Source organism: Letharia lupina (genome assembly GCF_014066315.1).
Source record: "Letharia lupina isolate WasteWater1 chromosome Unknown contig_6, whole genome shotgun sequence".
NCBI lineage: Eukaryota > Fungi > Ascomycota > Lecanoromycetes > Lecanorales > Parmeliaceae > Letharia > Letharia lupina.
This window is the reverse complement of record NW_023502975.1, coordinates 655551-675592: the sequence shown is the minus strand read 5'-3', so window position 1 is coordinate 675592 and position 20042 is coordinate 655551. Positions and strand designations below refer to the sequence as shown.

At 50.8% G+C, this 20042-nt stretch overlaps 7 protein-coding genes across 7 annotated transcripts; 6 read left to right on the top strand and 1 right to left on the bottom strand.

The window, feature by feature from the left end:
• Positions 1-61: 61 nt before the first annotated feature.
• HO133_009092 (uncharacterized protein) lies at positions 62-585 on the top strand (the record flags this gene model as incomplete). Its single annotated transcript, XM_037299953.1, has 2 exons — positions 62-64; positions 121-585. The coding sequence occupies 2 exons, from the start codon at positions 62-64 to the stop codon at positions 583-585; spliced, it is 468 nt and encodes a 155-aa protein (XP_037154779.1).
• A 364-nt stretch (positions 586-949) lies between these two features.
• Positions 950-1890, top strand: HO133_009091 (uncharacterized protein; the record flags this gene model as incomplete). The annotated part of the gene is made up of 3 exons (XM_037299952.1): positions 950-1083; positions 1222-1466; positions 1511-1890. 3 exons carry the CDS (start codon positions 950-952, stop codon positions 1888-1890), a joined length of 759 nt encoding a protein of 252 aa, XP_037154778.1.
• A 1285-nt stretch (positions 1891-3175) lies between these two features.
• Positions 3176-4794, top strand: HO133_009090 (uncharacterized protein; the record flags this gene model as incomplete). Its single annotated transcript, XM_037299951.1, has 2 exons — positions 3176-4456; positions 4531-4794. The coding sequence occupies 2 exons, from the start codon at positions 3176-3178 to the stop codon at positions 4792-4794; spliced, it is 1545 nt and encodes a 514-aa protein (XP_037154777.1).
• Positions 4795-5283: 489 nt separating this feature from the next.
• HO133_009089 (uncharacterized protein) lies at positions 5284-8416 on the top strand (the record flags this gene model as incomplete). The annotated part of the gene is made up of 3 exons (XM_037299950.1): positions 5284-5343; positions 5393-5532; positions 5584-8416. The coding sequence occupies 3 exons, from the start codon at positions 5284-5286 to the stop codon at positions 8414-8416; spliced, it is 3033 nt and encodes a 1010-aa protein (XP_037154776.1).
• A 462-nt stretch (positions 8417-8878) lies between these two features.
• Positions 8879-9597, top strand: HO133_009088 (uncharacterized protein; the record flags this gene model as incomplete). Its single annotated transcript, XM_037299949.1, has 2 exons — positions 8879-9149; positions 9245-9597. 2 exons carry the CDS (start codon positions 8879-8881, stop codon positions 9595-9597), a joined length of 624 nt encoding a protein of 207 aa, XP_037154775.1.
• A 2897-nt stretch (positions 9598-12494) lies between these two features.
• HO133_009087 (uncharacterized protein) lies at positions 12495-13373 on the bottom strand (the record flags this gene model as incomplete). The annotated part of the gene is made up of 2 exons (XM_037299948.1): positions 12495-13169; positions 13263-13373. The coding sequence occupies 2 exons, from the start codon at positions 13371-13373 to the stop codon at positions 12495-12497; spliced, it is 786 nt and encodes a 261-aa protein (XP_037154774.1).
• A 3734-nt stretch (positions 13374-17107) lies between these two features.
• Positions 17108-19971, top strand: HO133_009086 (uncharacterized protein; the record flags this gene model as incomplete). The annotated part of the gene is made up of 4 exons (XM_037299947.1): positions 17108-17260; positions 17318-18070; positions 18123-19206; positions 19259-19971. The coding sequence occupies 4 exons, from the start codon at positions 17108-17110 to the stop codon at positions 19969-19971; spliced, it is 2703 nt and encodes a 900-aa protein (XP_037154773.1).
• Positions 19972-20042: the final 71 nt, after the last annotated feature.

The window sequence follows — 20042 nt, the reverse complement described above, 5'->3', positions numbered from 1 at the left end:
TATGGCGACATCTATTTGGACCAACGCGTCAAGTTTCACAATCTCCAACACAGCACGCATCATGGTATGAATGACCCTACGAAACGTCTTGCAACACAGTACTGACTCTAAAATCCCTAGCCAGCCAAGACGCCCGGTGGTATGCAGTGGACGCTGCGCTTTAAGCAGCACAAAACCACTATCCTCCTCTTCGTCCAGCAAAGCCAACCCTTCGAATCCATAAAGCGCGACCTCCTAGATGCAATCAAAGCTACAGGTATTCAGGACATCAACGGCAATGCTCTACCTTCAGGTCCGGAAGACATCGAGTTTGGTGTGCCAAGAGACAAGAACGACCCCAGCAAAGGTTGGGTAGCTCTCAAGATCCCAGAGGTTGAGGATGGAGATACGAAGGGCAAGGGTGTCAAGAAGGGTAGCATCTTGAATGAGAGTCCATTGGGTGCTGGGCTGAAAGATGGGACTATGCTGGCTTTCAAGTTCACAAAATCAACCGAGGAGGCTGCAATGGATCTGGATGATGAATGGGATGTCATAATACCCAGCTACGACGACGAGGCTGGGAGCCAAAGCCAGGGTCGTGGATGAGGCCGGATGCTTCGATGTTCTACGAGACCATGACGTAGCATAGTGAGACACATGGTATTGGCAGATTTAACACCCTCGCCGACGAGTGGACATGCTATGAAGTCGTTGCCGCTATCAAGAAGCCTTGGAACTACTTCGTACTTCCACCTGGGTCTCGCTCCACTTTCACATCTTTACTTCGCCTCACCACTCCTTTTTCGAGTCCGTTTCAAGTTCATTCTATGCTCATAACTACCAGAGGAAGTGGCACATACTTTTCTTAGTCTTGCGTTCACCTCATCAAAACATCGATCCAATCTTTACCATTATCCTGTATCAAATATTCTTCGCTTCTCTCCACTGGCCTACTTCAAGGAGCTCAGCTATGCAGAAGCCCTTCAACGCCGAAGGGTTAGACTTGACCTTCCTGTTCGATTCTAATTATCCTGAACGGACCATCACTGAAGCCAACAACTCGGCAGCTACTTCCATTGCCATGCCAGGCTTCACAACGGAGCAGTCACTGTCTCTTCAGCGGATGCTTTCGATCCCCGTCGGTGAAGCCCTTGAACCAGTGCCCAGACCCCTGGGCGGGGTTTTGAGTGCTTGAGAAAAGGGCCCTCAATCCCTATCATTCAACCCCAGCTTGGCCTGTAGTACTTCTCCCGATCTTGGCTACGGGACTCAGTCGTCGACTCTCCACAACCAGCTCAGTCCCACTGAACTCATCAAGCCATCGGCACTAGGGTCTCGAACTAGTCCAAATGATCGCGGCACAAAACAAGCCTTTCAGCCAAATGGTGCACATCTTTCGATCGAGAATGCAAGAAGTCAGGGAGTTTTTTCACCTTCAAGCGTTAACAGCGTTCTGGCAAAGCGCAAGGCCACTGCACTTGACGAGGGTGTGATTTCCGCAGCGAAGAAGAATTGTAATTCGGCTTTGTAGAAAAAGAACCCTTCTCAGATCCAGACAGGCAGCGATATAGCACGGAGGTGCAAGTCAAAGAGGAGCCCACGCCAGAGATACTACTGCAGAACTTGCAGTCATCTTCAACAGAAGACCACGCATCGATGTTTCTCACGCCAGCCCCCAGTCTGTCAGATTCGCAGCCACCTTCCTTACAAGGCCAGGCGATGCAGCCAGAACATCCCGAAGCAAGAAAGTCTGTTGACGAAGAACAGTATGACGAAGAAGCTCTCATCAAGCAATTCGTTGCAACAGGCCATGAAAAACAGCATTTCACATGCGAAATGAAGCCATGGGGCAAGTGGGTCACCAAATCTTGGAGTAGTGGCGGCGTCTCTCGGCGGCCATACGGTAAGTAGAACAAGAGAACAATTAAGAGACATGTGCATGCTTTTGGGGCGCTCGTCTTCAAGAGCAGAATGCGGATGGAGGGCGAAGGCGTCACCTTCGAGGGTGGAGCAACGAGTGCGTAGAGGGGGAGATGTCTGCTGCTATTGAGAATGAGACGGTCTTCGTTGAGGAGGCCTTCGTTTCTTTAGATTTCAAAAGGTGGTCTTGGGGGCTTCGGCTCTTGAGTAACGGTTCGCACAGGGTAGTAAGATCGGTTCATCGCAGGTCTAACAAGCTCCCTTTGTACCTGAGCACACATTTACCCTGCGATTGCATTGCAGCTAGGAATACGAACCGTCCTCATTAACCAATATCCACAACTCCTGCCTTCTCTTCGAAGTACTTCCAACGTACTCCCAAGCTGCATCTTGTCACTGAGCGTATCTATTGCTTCTCTTCCTTGGCTCTTGTTCTAGTGCAGCGAGAACTATCGGCAAGGCGGCGAGAACCTAAATATGTACTTGGGTTTTTGGCCGTGGTTCAGTGTTCCAGCGTGATATTTCCTGAACCGTCAGCTCTTCCACCCTAGCGCATTCACTCCCTCCCCTTCCTATCTTCCAACCTAATACATTCACTTTTCTCCTCATCTTCTATCCCCGTCACTACCAGCTCTCCTTCTCACACCTACGTCTTTTCCTCCCAACTCACCACTATCTTACAACACTATCAGCGTTGACCTTACTGACCGGACGTTTGACTTCCTGATATCTTCAGGACATCGTCACTTGTCTAGTCCAGCTTGATAAGGCCGTCAAGCAATTGTTTCGAGAGCAAAGTTCACTTCTCGTCCTCAAACCCCATCTGTGTTTATCGACACTTTTCCTTAAAGCCAGTTGCACGTCATCGCCACGTCTATCTACATACAGACTGTAGGTTCATAGGTCCCAAGTCACAAGGACGGACGCTGATCAAGGCAGAAGCGGCGTTACTTACGTTGAGGGCACATTTTCTCTAAATTGTCGGCACTCTATTTGCACGTCTGTCTCCGTACAAAGTGTAAATGTCTGGGCCCCAATGCATACAGATAGACTCTGATTGAAGCAAGGAAAGTACTATCTCGACAAACCTGTCCTCAAGACCGTCTTATCCGCATATTGCGCTTCGACGGACCAGTCCTAAAGGCTCAAACTCTATTGCAAACCCAGGAGGCCGCAAGGCCAAAAGCTTGCACCATCTACGTTTTACACTTTGACACCAGTCGTCAGGTCTTGCATCACGGTTTGCACAATTGAAGACAGCATCCCATTAGTCGTTATGGATCCAAACGGGGCCTCAGCACCAAGCTTAATATCTTCACTCGAAGCTATGATCCAAGCCTCTGTCACTGCTGTTCTTGACCGTCGTCTCGGTACAGGCGATACCTTGGATGCCCAAATCCAGACCACTGTCTCGGCAGCCCTTGACAAGCGCCTAGGTCCTGCGGTAGGGTCCCTAGGCAATCGTATGACATCGTTGGTCGAACAGCGTCTTGGGAGTGCTATCAGCACACTGAATTTTCGGGTCAATACATCAGTCACAGCCGCTCTCGAGCAAAGACTTGGTCCCGCTGGCAGTGCTTTGACCGCTCAAATAACCTTTACTGCAGCTCCTCTTCCAGTCTTGCCCTCTGTGGCCCCGCCCAAAGCTCAAGCGTTGGGCGTGGTAAATGGGACGAAGGAAAGCAATGAAACCTGTCCGGCAGAGGAGGAGCTAGGGAAAGCCCAGCCGATAAGTAATGGTGCATCCACAGAGATAGAGCAGCCTACACCGAAGCAGAGCCAGGGAAACGGTGGACCACCAGAAAAAGAGCGGCCTGCGCAAAAGCTGAGTTCGGCACAGCAACTGTTAGACACTGGGCTAACAGAGAAGGAACAGCATGCGCAAAGACAGAATACGGCTGAGCCAAAGGGTTCCAAGACCACGTCTCCAGAATTGGGGGACGAATTATCACTCCCTACAGCAACATCTGCGGAGAGCAACGAATCGGCAAGCGCAAGTTATCCACCTTTCGCCAACGGCTCTTCAAAAAGCAGGGCTGGTCCAAATGCCGTCCTCGAGGCTGAGCCCAACGCAAAGACGGGAGAGCCGTCCAGCAGCGCAGACAAGACTCCGGCAAAGCGCAAGGCTAACCAAAAAGATGAAGCAAACAAAGCCGACGATACAGGCGAACCAGAATCACCCTCATCGGAGGAGGAGAGCGACCACGAACAGCCGAAGAGAAAGAGAGCAAAAGTAAAGCTCGACCCACCGGGTTATACCGATGGGCCCTCATTGAAATTCCGGAGGGTTTCTCCTAAGTTGACTGCGTGTGCCAAGAATCGTGGTTACCCTCGAGTAATAGATCTCAAAGGTTTCACTGAGGCATCGAACAAACAGAATCTCACAATGGCAGACGTTGTTGCAACAGTACTGTTCAACTATGACCCCTTAAGCTTGTATGCGTTCATGGATATGGACAGTCACCCAACATTCCACTTTCTTCGAAAGGAAAGCGACCGAAAGGTCAGAAGCTTGGTTATCGAGAGGCGCAGAGAGTCATATGGAGTTGTTGTGAAGGTATGTGGTCTCCAGCTGATGGCTGGAAGAACGGCGCTGACGCAACATAATAGTGCGGCTATCACCTTTCACAGGCCGATCGTACCAAGTATCGCTCTGATGCTAGTCGCATATGGGAGACAAAGTACGAATACATCATCCTTTCAGTTGGGAAATGGGTTGCATCAAACTATATGCAGGATCCTGTCATATCGAACAGCTCGAAGAGAACGATAGAGCAGTGGGCAACAGAATTTGGGACAGGGGTCTTCCTTGGAAGGTTATGGGTGGAGAGTCCCGGTGCAAAGATTGTATCTGATAGATTGGAGTTACCATCGAGGGGGGAGGGAAAGACCTGAGGCTAATCGGAGCGAAGATGGCGGCTGTGGGCTGCTAAAGATGGGCAAGAAAGAGCCTAGCAAGATGGAGAAGTCTCGATGATAAAATCACTTTTGTCAATAAAAATTCGTGACTTGTTTTTTAAACATAAGCAGAAGAAATACAAAGAGATGATTCACCAACCACCGCATTGAGTCGAATCCCACGCCTAATTCTAAGCAAGTCGTAGAGTAAGGTAAAGTACCTACAGTATGCCAAGAAAGATAGATCTGATAAGATATCGGCGCGGTTCCTCGGTTGTTGCTTAGGCGACGGCGGGTAGTCCTCAGAAACAGTAAGGCGCTATAATTCATCAACAGCTGGGCGCAAAGCGAGACAACGATAATAGCTAGGTACGACTTACAGAATTGCAACCATAGCGGCCAGGTTTTTTCTTTCCACCAGGATTTTTGGGCTCCGTGTCATTCTTGACCGGACTTTTTGAGACGCGTAGCCCACGCAATTTAGTCATGGCGGCCACAGAGGGAGCTTCCTCCATCAGCGTAGCGATCAGAGTTCGCCCATTCACTGTATGTCTAGCTCAGCCTCTGTTGATCGGACTCTGGCTTATCGTCACAGGTCCGGGAAGCTGCGCAATTGACCCATGTGCCGGATGGCCCCCTCTTCCTCGGTGATGGCTCGCTTGCGGGAGCTCCAGCGCCCTCACTGAAATCAAAGGGCATTCGCCCGGTGTTGAAGGTGGTGGACGACAGATGCCTGTGAGGGCAATCTTTAAAAAAACGATGGATACGATAGGCTGATTCTTGCAGTGTTTTCGACCCACCTGAGGACCATGCAATCCAGCGCGGCTCTAAATTTACTGGGCCGAATGGCAGAAGATCGAAAGATCAAACTTTCGGCTTTGACCGAGTGTTTGACGAGAACACTACCCAGGGAGATGTCTACGAAGCCACCACAAGGAATCTGCTGGACAGTGTGCTGGATGGCTACAATGCTACAGTTTTCGCATACGGAGCCACAGGGTGCGGCAAAACACACACGATCACGGGGACAGTGCAAGCGCCTGGTGTCATCTTTCTGACGATGCAAGAGCTCTTCGAGCGAATTGGAGAAAGAAATGATGAGAAGCATACAGAGGTTTCGCTCTCATACCTGGAAATATACAACGAAACCATTCGAGACCTGTTGGTGCCAGGAGGAAGCAAGCAGGGTCTCATGCTCCGCGAGGACGCCAACCAAGCTGTGTCGGTCGCTGGTCTCTCAAGCCATCACCCGCAGAACGTACAAGAGGTTATGGACATGATTGTGAGAGGAAACGAGTATAGGACGATGTCTCCTACGGAAGCCAATGCCACTTCCTCTCGATCGCACGCTGTTCTCCAAATTAATGTTGCACAGAAAGATAGAAATGCGGACATTAACGAACCTCACACAATGGCCACTTTGAGCATCATCGATCTGGCAGGAAGCGAGCGAGCGAGCGCTACAAAGAACAGAGGCGAGCGACTCCTGGAGGGTGCAAACATCAATAAATCACTTCTAGCGCTAGGAAGCTGCATCAACGCTCTCTGCGACCCGCGGAAGAAGAACCACGTGCCCTATCGCAACTCCAAGTTAACTCGGCTGCTTAAATTCTCTCTTGGCGGCAATTGCAAGACCGTCATGATCGTTTGCGTCAGTCCGTCTAGTCAGCACTTTGACGAGACCCAGAATACGCTTCGGTACGCCAATCGCGCGAAAAACATTCAGACCAAGGTCACAAGGAATGTCTACAACGTGAATCGCCATGTAAAGGACTTCTTGGTTAAGATTGATGAGCAAATGGCCCTTATAAACGAGTTGAAAGCGCAACAGAAGGATCACGAAGGAGCAGCATTTGCTAAATTCCAGAGGCAAGCCGAAAAGCGAGAGATGGTCACAAGAGAAGGCGTTGCTAGGATTCGCAGCGCTTACGAAAACTCCGAGAAAGAGCGCATGGACAAAGCCACCAATATGAAAAAGCTCCGACAAATTGAAAGAAGGATAGCAATGATTTCTTCATGGGTCGCTGCTTTCGACCAAGTATGCGACAATTCAGAGGAGGAAGGTGCCCTTGAGAACATTTCAGCAATGCGCAAGACTGCACATGGTATCCTTCTCGAGCTCGAGAACAGCAGACATCATTACCATCAAAAGCTCGTAAAGAGCAATTGGGAGCGTGCGATTGATTCGGCATTGCAGAACGGCATTAGACAACTCAAAGAAGCTGATGCAAGAGCAGACGGACAAGACGCAGCTTGCTTGAGTAGGGAAGTTGAGATCCTGAAGGCAAACGTAGACCGGGAAGCTTTGAACGCTGTGGCAGAAGATGAGAAAGGTGGTGACGCTGGTCTAGTGCAAGTGATGCTCCAGACTCATTTTGAGACGATAGCCGCCATTCAGAGCCTAATGGCAATGGACGAGGAAGAAGCTGTGGGAGCTGCGAAGAAGATACTCGCCAAGATATTGAATGGCTGTACGAGTGCCACGTTTCATGTTATCAAGCCTGATGGCAGTCTGATTCCCACCCAAGCATTTCCTCCTACTCGGACTGGAACGCCGAAGCGAAAAAAGCAAGTCGCCTCGCCGCTCAAGCCTGTCCTACCTCCATCATTTGCCAGCAACGCGAACTCCTACGGCTCTCCAGTCAGGATGTCACCGAAACGGCGGAAGGCAGCTAAAAAGGGAGTTTCCTTCACTCCCAAGAAGAAGTCACCAGGAAAAGGACTGAAGAGAGGCGTGCGATGGCGTGATGATACTGCGGAAGGCGCACTTGCAGAATTCGAGAAGACACCACAGCGAACAAAACTATCACCGGACATCTCGTCTAGCGAACCTACAAAGTCTCTACCACCCACCTTATCCACTTCCATTATACCGGACGAGACATTCGTTGCAGAAGACCAAACAAATTCATCGCCCATACCCGCGCCACCGGTCCCTTCTCTTGAGGTAAAGCCTAAGCACAATCGATTCAAGACTGGTTTCCTTGCAAAGAAGACGGATGGTTCTCCACTACCACCGACCCTCACTAATTTTTCGTCTGATTCGGACCAATCTCCTTTGCGAGAGCTCGAGCCAGGGAAAGGTGCAAATCGCTCATCGCTTCAGTACGTCCGGAATGTCGTCAATGATACAGCACTAAACGATAGCGCAAACAATTCGGGCTCCGACGTCGAAGATGGATGGAAAGCAAACAAAAGCGACGCAATGCAGATCAAGACCGCAATCAAGCGAGTCTCGTCCGTAGCGCCAGGGAATGCCAATCCAGTCAATCGTCAACGAAGGCGAAGTCCACCTGGCGCATCCTCCGGAAGCCCACCGAACGACAGCAACATGTTTACGGCATCGCATGCGCGGCGAATGGTGAGAAGCGAGAAAGAGAATGACTTCAAAGCCAGCATACTCAGCCCGCGCACTGCACCTGTGGTTAAGTATGCGGGTCAGCGAAGGACTACCATGGGTACCATAAGTGTGAGTGAGACCAGATCGAAAGATATGGGTATGCCGGCAAGGGAAGCAGTGCGCTTAAGCACGGCTGTTACAGGGAGCGGAGGCAGCGGAGGCAGTGGAGGAAATCCCAGGGGCAGTCTTCTCGTAGGGGGCAAAGGCGCATGGAGATGAGGCTCGTCCCTCCAGAATGTCTTCCTTTCCTTCTCAACATTATCTTCAGCGCTTCAAGCTGTTGTTGTGCAACGAGCAAGGCGTTCTTTAAGGGGTCAAAGTTTTGCTGGCATTTTAGCCACTCACGATGGCGCGAAAATGTATATACTACGTTCGATCGTTTCACGAAGCATGGCTATGTTCTACCCACGGAGCTCAATAATTTCTGCTATATTTTTTTCATGGTTCTTTCACCGTATACATGTAGTGTTGTGTGTCAAATGATTCCATATCATCGAATTCCAAGGGTTTCGAAAATCTCGCCACCGAGATTACTCATCCTTGAATTGACGTCAATCGAGTGGTCCAGATCCATACATAAACACCTCCATCACTTCAATCAATTTAATTCAGTCACACAATCAAACATTTTTCAAACTGAAGCCCCTAACAACCCTCATCCTCTCCGTCCTCGCCCTCATCATGGCCTCAACAATGCCCAATTTCCTCACTCGCCTCTTCCGCCCCTTCACCACCTCCACCCGCATGTCCCTCAACCCCGAAGGCCGCTCCACCGCCGACTTCCCAGCCAACGCGCAGAAGTGCACCGTAGCCGCTGGCTGTTTCTGGGGCGTCGAGCACCTCTTCCGCAAGACGTTTGAAGGGAAGGGATTGCTGGACGCGAGGGTCGGGTACATCGGTGGCGATACGAGTAGTCCGAGTTACAGGGCCGTTTGCTCGGGGAGGACAGGACGTACGTCTTTCACCCCGCTTTGCCCTTCCTTGATTGAATTGGGGGAGGGGGGGCAAGATTGTGCCGTGCTGATATCGCTCCACCGCTCGCCACAGATGCCGAATCCCTCCAGGTGACCTTCGACCCCTCCACCCTCTCCTACGCCACCCTCCTCGAATTCTTCTACAAAATGCACGACCCCACCACCCCGAACCGCCAGGGCATGGACACCGGCACCCAGTACCGCAGCGCCATCTTCTACCACTCCCCGGAGCAGAAGGCGGAGGCGGAGGGCGTGACGCAGAAGGTGCAGCGGCAGTGGTGGAAGCAGGGCACGGTTTCTACGGAGATCTTGGAGGCCGGGCAGTGGTGGGACGCGGAGGATTATCATCAGTTGTATCTGCATAATAATCCGGGGGGGTACGAGTGTCCGGCGCATTTTGTGAGGAAGTTTCCGGATTTGGTGTAGGGATGGATATATCTTACATTGGCTGGAGGAGGGGTCACGGGCTTTGTACGCCTATGATTGTCGTAGTAGAGATTCAATGATGAACAAGACATTCTTTTCTTCCTTAAATCTTTCATCATCGACGTCAATACTGGCTTTTCTCACAAGTACTCCAACGTTCACTATCGACAGTGATAGTTGTGCACCGGGCATTGACAACTTGAAAAGATAATCGAGAAACAGACCCCGGAATGCTGCCACGTCGCTTGTGACCTCTTGAGTAAGCGAGCCTTCTTACGTGCCAACACACGGGGAAGTTGTTGGAAAAGCTGGTACACAAGTGCTTGGAGTAAGGTGCGAGTGTTACACCTCAGTATTGGGTTGTCGGTGTTCATAGATAGGATATTTCACCTATGGATAGAGTCGCTATCTAGAGAGAGAGAGTACTACTTATAGTACTGTATTACCCATCTCATAAATGGATTTCTATTGGTAGCATATACCTTTGAGAGACCGTCTTATCTATCGATTCATACTTGTATCCGCTGGTGAGTGCAATCTACTAGGGTATCAGTGTCTTCAATTCGATAAGTCCGGCGCAACACCAAAATGCCCTACTTCTCACCAAAATCCCATGGCATCTCCGCACGATAAGGATGGAGCAGGGGCAGCCACTGCAACGGACAAATGCAGAGAACGCTAATAGCGCAACGGGCACACTCTCCATGATCCCATGCCGGGCCTCTATGCATAATTGCGGAGAATCTTCCCTCGACTCGGCCATGCTCATTTATATAGATACGAATTTTACAAGTTTGCATACGGCGATGTTTAACCCTACGAGATATTTCTCATGCTTTCGAATTCTAACATCTTTAAAAAGCGTATATATATATAGCTCTATACGTACAATATCTTTAGATAGAAAATTGAAACAGTTGAACATAAGCGTTGGTGGTTTTCAAAGGGTTCTAAATTCGTGCGTCTTTGAGACAGGGACCACGCTACGCTCATAGTGGGGCCACGTATTACTCGTAGGGGGACTGTGGCCAAGCTTTCCACTACTGGGTAGCTCGCGCCCCTAGCACATATTAGGTTATGTACGCAACGATTTTTCACACGATACTGTAATGTCGTGAAAGATAATAAATAACCCACGAATATCAGTTGCTTCCATCTTTTCCCTTACATGTCTGGCGATCCTGTCCATTTTTGTATAGAACGGCATTGATTATCGACGGGAAAGACGACGACCGTTTGTTTTCCTTACTCCATCATTTGATCTCGCTTGCCATCCACAACGATGCTTTCGAATTCCAGTCAGCGAAAGATGACCCAAAAATACTCTGGGTGAGAATGTCGTTGGGGAACAGCGCCTGACCCCGGAATGGCATTGGCGGGCTCTGGACCTCCCAGCCTTTCACAACAGAGTACGGGACGGAGGCAAAGTTGGAATATCACCGGCAGAGCTATTGCGTGCCAGTACTATTACCTGAATCCAGTACTTACAGCGGCCGTAGGGGCCCAACGTCGAGGCCGGCCGACATCGACCGTGAAAGACGGGGACTCCAAGACTGCTGGAAGATCTGTAGATCAACAGCCACTCCATGACTTCCCCATAGTGTGTCAAGCGACCCAATGATCTTGCCTGAGAGACGAAAGCTTTCCCTGTGAACATCGGGTCTGCAGATACGCCAGGCCTCATCAGATGATGAACGCGGTCGCAAACCACTTGACGCAATTTGCACCAAGTGATAAAGCCCCTGTCCACATACAAAATGCAAAGTCGCCCAAGTGATCTTGCCCAGCATTACAGTCTTCAAGAGTCATGCTGCGAAGGTGCACAAGGTGCAACTCCGAAAACAAGAGATGGATTACCAGCCTGACATACTGTAGATGAAGGTACTATCAGATTCTCGTCTTTCCAAACAACGTGCGCTCTTTCGTCCATTTGTTCGCTTCTGTTTCACGTCGTGACACGCGCTCCGAATCGAACGGGCAAAGTTGCCAGAACTAAGAAGTCTTTTGTTGCAAGAGCGCCGAAGCGGCTACTCGATTCTGTTCTCCAGGTTGTTCTCTTGAGGCCGCTCCATGGCTGCGACTAAAGTAGTGGAGGCTCTACTGCTCACGCTGACGGGCCGGCCACCGGGTGGTAAGCTTCACAACGACGCAGCACGACCCTACCACTCAAAAGGAGACCGCCAAAGCTGAGAGCTGGGCTATGCTATAGAAGCACCTCGGAACCCGGACGTACGTAAGCGCGTTCCTCGATAAGTTGCTACTCATTTCAGGACTACCGCTTTGGATGGCGGGGTACGTTACTACAGCTCCATCACTCATCACTGGCCACTCTACGGGCTATCAATGGCTCTTAGGAAAGTATAGATTGAGCATTTGGAATCTCTAGAGAGCCAGAGCGGCAAGAAAGTTCAAAGCGACCCGCCCGCATCCGCAACCTCGCCCCAGATCAACCCAAGCTTCTCAGCATGTTGGTACGCTAGCTCTATCTCCTTCTCATAGAGCTCGATGCTCCTCTTCCTCTGCACCGTACCTTTACCTCCAGCCCTAGCCATTGGCTTCTCCATCTTCGTCAAGACCACCAACTCTTTGATCAATCTTCCGTAAACAGGTCCTGCCTCATTCGCTCGCTTCAAGCTCGATCATATCTTTTCGAGCAGCCACTTCTCTCCCTCGTCGTTCTCCGGCCATTGCCTCGGTTGTAGCAGCACCGCGGGCCTTGTGCGTCCGGTGCCGCAGATCAACGCCGTCGCCACAGCTGGATGCTCTTCGATGACTGCCTCGTAAGGAATGGGGTTGAGCTTCTTGGCGTCGGCAAAGATGACCACGTCGTCCACACGTCCGGCCAAGCGCCACCAGCCCTCGCGGGCGGGATGCGGTATATAAAAATTGCGCATCGACTAAGACTCCGCGTCGGGAAGGGTGTAGAATACACCTTGGAAGGGCTCAATAGCCTCGTCGCGCGTGTGTACGAGCTCGTACATGTCGCCGGCGAAGTGGCGGAACGAGTGTCCCAAGCAGTTATTATAGCGGTAGTACCCCCAGTCCTCTGCCGGTGGCATCTCACCAAGTACAATCCCGGTCTCTGTCAAGGCAAACGTACCGAACAGGCGCGTGCGGGCATTAATAGCGTTGCCCATGTCTGCAGGGAGAATACCGCCGGCGTAGGAGACATCATCGAGCTTGGCGATATTCTCTAGATAGGTGCTATTACGTGCCACGTCTTGGACCACGGATGGCGAATACCAGGCCTCCTGAATGTTGCCGTTAACGTGGAGATGATCGGCAATTGCGCCGCTGAGAGGCCACTCGTTCGCGGTTACGGTAGTGAAGGAGTTGTAGATGGCCCAAGCGAGTAGCAAGACGCCTCCAGCATGTACCCACGGAAAAGAGGTGAGGACCCTTTTGCCGGTCCAGTGGTGTCCGTACCAGGGTTCTCCGCCAAGTTCAGTGAAGCGTTGGAAGTCGTCGTGGGCAGCAACTGTGCCTTGCTTCAGGATCAGGATTTTTGGGGTACCCGTCGTGCCGGAGGAATGCATCACAACATATGGATCCTTTCGCGCCCCTTCCCACGTCTTGGTGTAGGGATATGGTTGGACGGGCTCGTCTTAGAAGAAGAAGTCCAGATTGGAAAGAATGAACTTTCGCATCGCCCGGCTGTTAAGAACTCCTCTTGTGGCGTCAGACATCTGCTTGGGTGTCATGAGGATGTCGCACTCAAGCTTCTCCAAAAGCGCGACCTGGACCTTGAGGCGGTTGCGAGGAGAGCTGTAGAACATCTGATTTCGTCAGTTTTCTCCGGCCGCCTCTGATCGAGCGTTCTAGATATGCCTTGTAATCCGCCTTGATGGCTCCAAAAATGAGGATGACATCAAGTACTAGTACGTAGCAATTGTTGGGAAATCAGCCCCTTTGCCCAGGAGGTCCTCCATCCACCAAGCGCATCGATTGACGGCACGCGCGATCAAGGCATACGACACGTCCCTTAGTCCATCATTCAGATCTGAGCTTCGTGGTATGGACATGAAGCCTTCGCTCACTCAATACGCAGTTTCGAGACGGAGAGAGATGGACCGCGGCTTTGCTATAGCCCGTTGAGCCTGAAAGATGCGAATGGAGCCAGATTCCCCAGTCGGCAACACTTAGGAAACGCACGTCACGGCAGGTGCAGCAGTGCTTCTTACGGTAAAGGTAACATAAGCGCAAGCCACTATGTACCCCTCTGCGAGTGCTCCGAGGTTCGTGCCACCGACCCTATCGCCTTGGATGAAACCAGCCAGGAATTGGCTTGAGCCCATGACCCGGAGGAGGGTCCTCGTCCCAGAGTCAGAGCATCCATGATGACTAGATAATCCAGTACCCTTGCAGTGCAGCCTCATCGTTGCATTAGATTCTGACAGGACTATAGGGATAATTTGCATGAGGTCCACAACTCATTAACCTAGCATTTGGGCCCGTCTTTAGCGGTGATCAGCCCGCTGTGCCAGTACGAGGAAGGTATCCGGTAGTAAGGTAGTCGGCTCCCCGGGTAGAAGGCACTACCAAGATCCGTCCCCTAAGGTGCCAAAAAGCCCACTTTGTTCGACTGATACATTCGGTTAGATCTAATGGTGGGCCGCTTCTTGCGGGATCTAATCCTTCGCCCGTTTTCTAGCACAAACTTAGATTTAGCACTAAGCATGGTAGCACGCAGATCATTGAGACCGCCAATCAGAGAGGCGCGTTCGACTTCATTTTGCGTTGTACCTCAAGGGTATGCGCTATAGAGTAGTGTTGGGATATATTGGTATAAAGTAAAGTAGTAAGGTATCTGAATGGCTTGCGGCTAGCCATCTCGATGATATGGTACTGCTTACTCCGAGATCGTGCTTCTACCTCTTGGCAAAGTGCGAGGCAGCCCACCATTAAGGCAAACCGTCATTGACCTTACTTGGGCCAAGGCCGTCAGTCGTCAGCCTTGCCTTGGTGTTCTTCCCAGTGAGGGGCTTTTTTTTGAAGCCTCCTTCGCTCTCTGCAAGCCGGTACTCATACTGCTGATCAACTTTATGTGGACCCTGTAGACTCTTCAACCAGACTGCGAAGAGATGAGTGCGAGCCTTGTATGTTACTGTTCCGCTCATCACTATCCGCAAAACTCAGTGGCACGATTCATACCAGGCATGCGGTAATCTTAGGTGCAACCTATAGAAATGTGTCGTGCATTATTAGCAGCTAAGAGTCCATCACGGACTTGCTCGGGGCTTGGAAGCATGACTCAAGGATGCGTACTTGGACTTGGTCGTATATTTACTTGATCATCGCCACCTCGTTCGACACAGAGCGTCTAATGCTAATCTCGACTACTTTGTCAACATTGTTGACCATCTCTTTCAACTAAGCCCACAGATTCTCATAAGTGCTCCATTAGCATGGCTCGCATCGCTTCGTCACACACGTCAACACATGTCGTCACTCAGCAAAATGGGCAGCAAGAAGCTCAGCGTTCCTCTACCCTCACAGAGAGTTTGACATCTCGAGAAGTAATACCACCACCCAACGGAGGTCTAAGTGCCTGGATGCAAGTAGCAGCCTCGTTCTGCATCTTTTTCAGTACATGGTATATGTTTTTCCACACACGTGAATTTGCTTCATACCCCATATTGATAATCAAGCCCGATTGACAAGGAAACAGGGAGATTGTAAGCATAACGGCCTATATCAAACCTACTATTCCTCCAGGCTTCCGTTCTCCTCGCCATCTGTCATATCGTGGATGGGATCCATACAAGCAATTCTTCTTTTCCTTGTAGGACTTTTGGTTGGACCGATCTGCGACTCCTGATATGTGCGATCATTGCTTGTTGTGGGCTCGTTCCTCGGTGTATTTGGTCTGTCCATGACAAACATTTGCCGAGAATACTGGCAATTTTATACTATCCCGGGGAGTGATCACCCGAGTGGGCTTTGGATGCCTTTTTCTTCCGGGAGTTACAGTTGTGTCGCAAAGAAGGCGTTTGCGACGAGAGTAGCGTCGTTGGGTAGCAGCATCGGTACATACAGCGCTCCCATCCCTTTCAGCTCGGGACGGATCTGACTTGACACGGGTGGCGTTGTCTACCGCATTGCATGCACGCAGCTACAGCTTGGCATCGGTGGCAGCTGGGCGACTCGCGTCATCGCGTTCATCTCCTTGCTCACCTTCCGTTCGTCGTCATTCGACCGCTGAATTATTTCGCGAAGCGACACTCCCTGCTGGATCTCTCTGCGCTGCACGCTGTACACGGCGCCGTTCGGATGCACAGTCCGATACCACGGTCATGTTGGTATCCCCGTTGAGGGGGGAAATGAGCTTGCACCAAGATTTGACGTTCAAGCATGGGATCGACCTAATGAAGATCCCGCCAAACCTATTTCCAAGCGACACTCAATCCGTGCTACAGTAAAGGATCAGGTCCCCGAGACTTTGCAGTTCACTCAAAAGCTGGTCACGAAAATACTGAAGGATCTGAAGAGATGCGAGAGCTGGGCGTCTAGCCAATGGATGTGTGAGCGCGCAATTACAAAGCTGGGCTTCTTGTGGATATGAGCATAGCCTTGGCGACTCCGCATTATCTTTTCCAAATTCGAACCAAGCTGGTAGGTTCGCGTGTTCCAACGGCAGAATATGCTCATGTTTGATCAGATGATCAAAGACGAAATTTCAGCACGCGGGTGAGAGCATCACCGAACACAAGACTTCTGCGCCAAATTTCGGTCCCAAAGCAAGAGAGATCAATCGCTTAAGAGCGCTTGACCAAGTAAGGATCACCATTGAGGTTCAGCCGCATCGACTGGCCTGCAGAACTTGAGCGCGGAAGGCATCAGAACTGGGTTGATGTCAGTCGACACAAAAGGGTGCAAAAGAACGTGCAACGGGCAGGGTACCACAGGTTTAGTCCTCGTTGTCTCTCTTCGCTGCTACGTTAATCTTAACGCCAAGAGTTGGGGAGGGCTAGCAGCCTTTCCAATCTAAATACTGAGTTGGTGCTTTGCACGAAATACTAAAATGAACACTTTCGTCTTTCGCTGCTCTACGTGCTGTGATTGAATTGGGCAACGTCTATGTGTAGAGTACTGGTTAGGGGTTATTTTATACTGTATTAGGTATAGTTCCTCATATTTTTATAAGCGTTGAGTGGCTTGCGGCTGAGTAGTACGGCTCTCTGGTTGGTCAAGTTGGCCATGCGGGGGCAACCTGGAGTATATCAACGAGGCGAAGGGTAGTTCGTTCTCATTGGTAACTGTACACACATCCTGTTATTGGCATGGGAAGAATTAAAGGAATTGATAATATTATGAAGACGATGCTACTGGGTATGATATAGACTTGTAGAAGCACTGAGCCTCAAGCCTTGAGGGCACAAATTTGGCGCCAAGATCTACTACACTAGTGCGCCCCTGGCCCCTTGCCTTGAAAGCGGCAATCCAACGACGCACGGCAAACTCCGTGTGTGAACGGTGTGTCGCAAAACGGAAAGAAAGAATAGAGCCGACGATGAAGAGGAAAGCAGACGACGACCCTTCCTTTGGCAACAATGTCAAAATCATCAAGACGGAGAAAGATGCCACTGCTGCTGACTATTCTCAAGATGTCAAGAAGAAGATCAATGCATCCAATCGGACGGGTCAGGCATGTGACCGCTGCAGGGTTAGGCCGCATACAATGCTTGTCAGAAGATTCTCGTTGCTGACAAAATCACTGCAGGTCCGGAAGATGCGCTGCGATGATAATGTGAATGGCTGCGCTCCATGCCTACAAAACCTGTCAGAATGCAAGACCACCGATCGAATCACAGGCAAAGCCACTGTCCGCGGATATGTCCAGAGCCTCGAAGGTCGCCTTGAAGAGCTCGAGAGCCACAACCGCTTACTACAGGCTCGGCTTGCATCACTTGGGGAGGACGTCGCAGACATCGAGCCGAAAATCAAATATGAGGACCCTGCTACCGCCCCGTTAGTGCAATGGCATGAGGAGCAGAGGTTAGGGAATCGCTTGGCATGGGACAATAATGGCGGAAGGACAAGAGATTCAGATCATGGTCGAAATCCTTTCGGAAGAAATATGGTCAATAAGCGAACGTCAATGGAGGGATCACCGAGCCGCCTTCCAGAGTTCCGCAGCGGGCTGGCTGGCAACAATTACCTCGGTGTATCAACAGGCAACTCCCTATTAAGCTCGATACGAGGCACTTCGCTGAATGTGTTGGGGATTGAGATCGATCTTGCCGACTACACGTCCGCTGACCTGGACGAGCCTGACCCGTCTCCTGCTGGAACTAGGCCGCCTGTCTACAACAAGTCATACCGGGCTTTTGTCCAGACCGCCTTTGGTACGAGTCCCAAGCTTAGAAAAGTCGAGCTTCCTCCGAGAAGTGAAGGAATCAATTACGCCCACGTCTATTTCAGAGTAACCAATCCCTACGTACCGGTCATACACAAACCGAGCTTCATGGCTACAGTGAGTTTCTTCATGTCGATTACGATAGCTGTTCGTCGCTGACGCTCCAAAGCTCAAACGAATCTATGATGACCCGATCTTCCAACCATCCATCGCCGAGACTGTTATGGTACATACAATGTTTGCGATCATGTACTGTCAATATGCCACACGTGCTCCAGAAAGTGCAGACCATCAGGCAGAATTGAACCAGTCTTCGAATTTCCATTACCATTACGCTTTAGGATTCTTTGCTCAACTCGTGGCTAGCCATACCCTGGCCGACGTACAGGCTTTGACTATGCTCTGTCTCCATATAAGGAACCTGCCAAAGCCTGGAGCTTGTTGGATGATTACGAGTATCGTCCTGAGTCTGGCCATTGAATTGGGGCTGCATCGTTCCGCGAAACGATGGGCTCCGTCTACCGAACGGAGCATTCTTGAAATCGAGCTGAGAAAGCGGGTGTTCTGGTCGATTCTACTGATTCACGTTATGGTAGCAGGTAATCTGGGACGTCCAATGGCTTTGCGATCTGATGACTGGGATGTCGAGCTGTTCGAGGCCATCGACGACGATCTACTTAGTGAGGCTGGAATAGATACCTCGAAACCGGGAAAATGCAACTTTCTTGTTGGCCATCAGGCTTCAAGGATGATCCCTATCTATATGGACCTCTACAACAGCATCTACGCCGTGAAGCGATCGCCGCAAAATTACGTCAATACAGTGCGGCGATTGGAAGGTCGTATACGTCACTGGATGGAACAGTGCCCTCGAGAATTGAGAGAGGAGTCCGCTTCCGACAATGAGCTGGGCCGAGTCCATTCTCAATATGTGGCAATATGGGGCTTACACGCCCGTCTGCTTCTCCGTCATCCGTCATTATCGCTTTCCACGTCTGCAGAGTTCAATAGCGAGAACCTCACCATCTGCATGGAGGTCTCGCAGAAGATGCTCAATCATGTCAAGCAGCTTCAGAGGTACATGAGCTTGGATGGCACCTGGCAAACTACAGCGCTTTATGTTCTCGCAGTTGCAACGAGTCTGTTCGGCCATTGGGAACGGAGAGATCAGATGACTCCAGTCGCTTTGGCTGCATTAAGGGAGGATATGGATTCATGGCTCAGTATCATTGGTGACATGAGCAATCTACTCGGTATTCATAGATCGCTGCACTCAAGATATAATCAAAGCTTACGCCTGAACAGGATCCGGTAGACAACTACAAGATGCAGTCCGAGTTCCCGTCGACAACACACTGAACGGTCTCGCCCAGCACCTCTCGGCAAGACCTCTTTCCTTTCCGGTCTCCGCCAGTGACCAATTTGGTTCACTCAGCAGGACTGTGACTCCATCGCACACGTCCACTGCTTCTACCCAGCCCAATGTCTACGAAACTTACCCCACTCCTAATGGCGTCGTGAATAGCCAAGCTCACGCCAACGCCCCAAGGAATATGTATCTTGCTGCCCCAAACACCAACGAACCTAATCACCCTCCTCAAATCTTCCCCAACCATGCCCAATACAATTACAACGTCACGTACGGAAGCAGCCCTCCTACATATGCGTCCGCCCTTCCCGCCACTGCTGCCGCCGCGAACGCTTATATGAGCGCCTACCCTAACCAAGCTGCGCAACATGCCCACGATTTTTCTCAAAACGCTACGTACGCCAATTACCATAGTCCAGGTAGCCCCACTTCTTGGCGAACATGGGCGGGAAACATGGCATCCAACCTCGAGCCAGGGCCTGAGTACATTAATTCTGCCTCTGCGCTCATGCAACTCGGTGGCCGAGGCGAAGAAAGTGCAGCGCAAAGTATACACTCGGGTATCCACATACAGCACGGAAATGCTTTGGACGGGGCTACGGCACAGGTTTGGCCGCTTAATACTTTCAATAGTGGACCGGCGGGGTGACCCGGAAGGGAGCGGCCGCAACTGTGGGGGCGCACATAAAAAAATGTATCATATCACCGGTCATCACAATG